At 54.9% G+C, this 4910-nt stretch overlaps 1 protein-coding gene across 1 annotated transcript; it reads left to right on the top strand.

The window, feature by feature from the left end:
* Window positions 1-787: 787 nt before the first annotated feature.
* Window positions 788-4518, top strand: DNAJB5 (DnaJ heat shock protein family (Hsp40) member B5; the record flags this gene model as incomplete). Its single annotated transcript, XM_015828548.2, has 2 exons — window positions 788-1032; window positions 3914-4518. Coding segments are annotated over exons 1-2 (816 nt in total), but the record flags the coding sequence as incomplete, so codon positions are not given.
* Between the last annotated feature and the right edge of the window lie 392 nt (window positions 4519-4910).

Below are 4910 nucleotides of genomic sequence, written 5' to 3'. Positions count from 1 at the left end.
TATGTGGGGGTTTTCCTATCCCTTCAAATTTCTGAAATTCAGCAAAACGGTGAATGCAACACTGTGAGCTTTTTTGGTGCCCCTTTCTGGGGTTTGTTGCCCCAGTGAGAGGATGGGGGAGATTCAGCTTCAGCGGCACTCTGGAGCTGGGGGTGCAGATCTGTTTGACTTGACTGTCTCCAGAGGTGGGTTGGGGGCTCTGCAGTGCCTCCAGGGGTGCCTCAACCCCCAGCAGTCTGGGCTGGCTTGGCCGGAGAGGGTTGGAGCTTACTGGCCCCTAGCAGGCAGCAGCCACCCTGCCCTTCGGATGCCAGCTGCCAGTCCCAGCGCTCTGCCCTCGGGCAGTTCTTCCCTGCGGTGGCGGGCTTTCGTTTGGGAGTTCTTTAAAAATAGCTTGCTACCATTTCAAGATGTCTCCGTCTAACAGCTCCATCCTCTGCCGTCTCTGCCGGTACATGCTGGGAACGTGTCCTTGCGTGAACTCCCGGGCTGAGCGCTGGCTTGCTCGATCGAGGAAGGGTTCTTTTAAGGCAATCTGCTGGCGTCTCGTCTGGGGAAAAGAGCCTGTTCGGCTCGGAGGATTCCCCTGCTGCGGTGCCTTGCCTGGAAGTGGCGATGGCCGGCAGGGGCTCCAAGGGTCCCATCTGCTTCTCCTTCCCGCCTCTTTGTGGGCAGGATCAGGCTGTCCGGGCAGGGGTCACGTGGTGCCCTTCAGTTGCCAACTCCGTCGGTGCCGCCCCTTCCCGGCTCTTCTCCCATGATCTGGGTCTCTCCCTCCCTGGTGCAGGAACAAGGAGTCCACGGCTGGCACCGTCTCGGCCATGGGGAAGGACTACTACAAGGCCCTGGGGATCCAGTCGGGAGCCAATGAGGATGAGATCAAGAAGGCCTACCGCAAAATGGCCCTCAAATACCACCCGGATAAAAACAAGGACCCCCACGCGGAGGACAAGTTCAAGGAAATCGCTGAGGCCTACGACGTGCTGAGCGACCCCAAGAAGCGGGCCGTTTATGACCAGTATGGAGAAGAAGGTAAGCAGGACTCTGATTGCTTTGGCACGCTACGCAGAACCAAAGGTTCTTTGGTTCCCCCCCCCAAACTTCTCCCTGGCCAAGGCCCTCAAGTCAGCCCCCACATCCCCTCCCAATTCACTGTCAGGCAAAGGGGCTCTTGAGGGCAGATCCAGACTCTTTCTGCCCGGGGTGCCCTGGGCAGGACTGGCTCCTTCTGGCCGCTGAGGTGTATGCGGGATGGGCACAGGCCTTTCACGTGGCATAATGCAGGGTGCCTTCTGCTTCCTTTTCAGTCCATGCTGCTGCTGCTGTTGCTCTTGGTGTTGGTGTGTGTGCGTGTGTGTTTGTGTTTGGACCTGAAGAGCCTTTCCCAATTTTAGTAATCCTTTCATAAGCTATCCCAGGCTGTTTGGCAGCGAGGGAGCGTGGCGACTTTGGCAGGCTGTTTTGTTTTCGTTACCCGGCAGCTAGGAATAACTCAGGAGCCCAGGAAGAGGCATAAATTAAATAAATAAATGGGGGGGACTCGGTGGCCCTGGACTTCTTCATTTGCTAAATGGAAAACCCATAGTGAAGAATTTGGGGTACGGTTGCCTGCCTGGGAAGCTTATTTCCTTGCAAAATAGTCAAAGGCTCCCCCATTTGAGTCAAGTTGCAAAATTATGTTTTGTGCGCATGTTGCAGCCACGGTGCAGGTTTTAAAGAACGGGGACAGGAGCAGGGAAGGGGGAACAGCAATAGCCAATGTCTCTGGGAGAGTCAGGGGTCACTGAGGCTGCTGCCTGGCTGTAGGACCCTTGTCTCCAGTGCCTTGTCTCCTTTTTCTACTCCACTCCTCACATTTTGGGGAGCGGGCAGCTCTTAGGGCTGGAGGGCTCCTGGGGTTGGGGCAGCCAAGGCCCTGGGGAGGGCAAGCAGAATTGGCTTGTTCCTTGGGGAAGTTTGGGGGGGGGGGCTCCAGCTTCCAGCAGGGTCTAAAAATAAAAGCTCTTTGGCGTCATCTCTGAATGCGCCTTCTAATTATGTCAGAGCAGTGACTGACAAGGGCTGATTGCTCCTGTCGCTGGTCCTAGGAAGCAAAGTGAGGTCCCTGAAGATCGGGGGGGGGGGGGGGGAGGGAGGGGGAAAATCCATTCACATGTTTCTCCCTTGGAGGAATTAAGTCAACAAGACCTTAGAGTTGAAGGGAGAACATGCCCCTTCCATCCTAATTTAGCCTATTAATCAGAGAATGCCCACCTTGGGGGAGGGGTGGTGGTGGAAACATTCTGGCCACAAAGTGGGAGCCTTATATTAGTCGACGGCCCTCCCCTCCCTTTACCCCTCCCCTCTTTTAGCTGAGCTCTCTCTCCCCTTGGTCAGGGGCTGCTGCTGAACTTTTATTAAAAGCCAACAGCTGTAGGGCAGCTGCTCAAACAGCATCCAGAAATTGCTGCCCCAGACCTTGACCTTCCTCCCGGCGTTCTGCCCCCACGCCTGCCCTGAAAATCTGAGGGAAGCAACCCCCCCCTCGTTTTTAACAGGCGGCTGGGAGGAGGGCCAGGGCTGGTCTTTCTGTGGGGGCTGCTTTCCTCCACCTCTGATTTTGGGGCTGAGTCCTTTTCATGGACGATTTGGATCGGGGTGCCTGACAGAGGTGAGAGCCCGCCCCCCTAGGAGAGTAGGAAGGAGAGAACGTTTCTGCAGGTGCTCCAGCTTGTCTTCTGGATGCCTCTTCAAGGCACAAGGTCTCCGAGGCTTTTCAACTAACTGAAAGACGATAGGAACGTGTTAAAAAAAAAAAAGAACTTCAGATGGAGGGATTCCTTCCTTGCATCCGGGCAAATGTAGAAGGAGGAGAACTCTGACCTGGCTTTTTTGGGAATTGAGCAGAGATTGTCATGCAAGACCACCTGGATCCCCAAGTTGAGCAGGAAAACGAGGGTTGCACAAACGCCTGGGATGGCGAGCGTCCCCTTCAATTAACCTGGGCCGGACCGGTGGCTTGGTCCTTGCAGAACCTGGTCCTCCTGAGAGCCTGACTGTGCTTAGACCCTCATGATCAGCCTCCCCTGTCCGAGGTGGCCATGGGGTGGAGTGCCCCATAGTGTTTAATCTCGACCCCAGTGTTACAAACCTAATGAGAGAGATCAGCCAAGTGATACACAACTATTTGTCTGAAATGGTACAGGGTCTTCTGCTTGGGCAGAGGGTTGGACTAGGACAGGGGCAAGGTGGCAAGGTCATAAAATGGAGCAAAACTCACTTAGCAACATACATTTTGGGCTCTATTACGGTCAGATGTCAAGGACTTACCTGTATTAACCTGTTCAGGATTTCTTGGGACCACAGACCCCCTAAGTGGCAGCCAGAATGCCCGAAGAAGGCGTAATCCCCACTCCTCTAGAGCGGGTCCCATCTGTCAGGTTGATCTAGTCCAGGGGTAGGCAACCTTGGCTCTTTTATGACTTGTGGACTTCCAACTCCCAGAATTCCTGAGCCAGCCATGCTGAGGGGAAAGGGAGAGGTTTCCAAGCTGAGCCAGGCTGGCTCAGGAATTCTGGGAGTTGAAGTCCACGAGTCATAAAAGAGCCAAGGTTGCCTACCCCTGACCTAGGAAGACCTCCAAGGTCCCTTCCAAATTTTGCTAGATGTGCAGCCATCCCAGGAGTTTGTGCATTCCTCATTTTCCTGCCTGTGCAGCCTGGGGGGTCAAGGGCCACAGCAGGTTGAACTCCCAAAACGGGCCGGAGCAGGGCCAGGTTTTGAGGGCAGAATTGAGGTGGGGGCCCTGCTTCTGCCCCTGGATCTTGAGGACTGTGGGCAGGCCAAGCCTGTGACTCTTCTTGCTGCAGGTCCAAGCAGCATCTCTGCTCCCTGTGGCCTTCGCTGATGGTTCTTCCGTTTGCTTCTCTTTCAGGACTCAAAACGGGTGGTGGTCCCTCTGGACCTTCTGGAAGCACCTTCCACTACACCTTCCATGGAGACCCTCACGCCACCTTCGCCTCCTTCTTTGGGGGCTCCAACCCATTCGACATCTTCTTCAGCAGTAGCCGATCCAGGGTCTTCAACGGCTTTGACCACGAGGACAGCATGGATGTGGACGACGATAGCGACGATCCCTTCAGTGCTTTCAGCCGTTTTGGGTTCAATGGCCTCAACGGGGTCCATCGGCGGCACCCGGAGCCCATCCACATGCGCCGGAAGGTGCAGGATCCCCCCGTGATCCACGAGCTCAAGGTTTCTCTGGAGGAAATCTACCACGGTGCCACAAAGCGGATGAAGATCACCCGCCGGCGGCTGAACCCGGACGGGCGAACGATGCGGAGCGAGGACAAGATCCTGAACATCATCATCAAGCGAGGATGGAAGGAAGGCACCAAGATCACCTTCCCCAAGGAAGGAGATGCCACCCCTGACAACATCCCGGCCGACATCGTCTTCATCCTGAAGGACAAGCCACACACTCATTTCCGTCGGGACGGGACAAACATCATCTACATGGCCATGATCAGTCTTAAAGAGGTGGGTTCTTGGTTTGAGACTTGGGGGGGACCTCTCTCTTGGACACGGGGCGCTGAGGCCAAGTTGTGAGGCAGATGGGCAGTTAAGAAGTTTGATATATGAATAAATAAGTTGCCGGAACTCATGCAAGTTGAGGAGGGCTGAGGTTGGGGGCAACTGACTCTCTCCTTTGGCTTTCCTGTGCCTTAGTTTCTTCGTACATCTCCTACATCACATAGGAGGAAGAGCAGGCAAAGAAGCAAAGTAGGGGTACATGGAGGGACTAGTGCCCCCCGGGACCAGAGAACTGGTTGTTCAGAAGATCTGTCTTGGCCACATTAGAGAACATCGCTGACTTTTCCCCAATATTTTAGAAGAAGTTAGCTTTCTCTCTCTCTCTCTCTCTCTCTCTC

This window comes from Protobothrops mucrosquamatus, unplaced genomic scaffold (assembly GCF_001527695.2).
Source record: "Protobothrops mucrosquamatus isolate PMUCROS unplaced genomic scaffold, P.Mucros_1.0 scaffold4648, whole genome shotgun sequence".
Classification (NCBI taxonomy): domain Eukaryota; kingdom Metazoa; phylum Chordata; class Lepidosauria; order Squamata; family Viperidae; genus Protobothrops; species Protobothrops mucrosquamatus.
The sequence above is the reverse complement of the archived record's forward strand: the minus strand, read 5'-3'. Positions and strand labels throughout refer to the sequence as shown.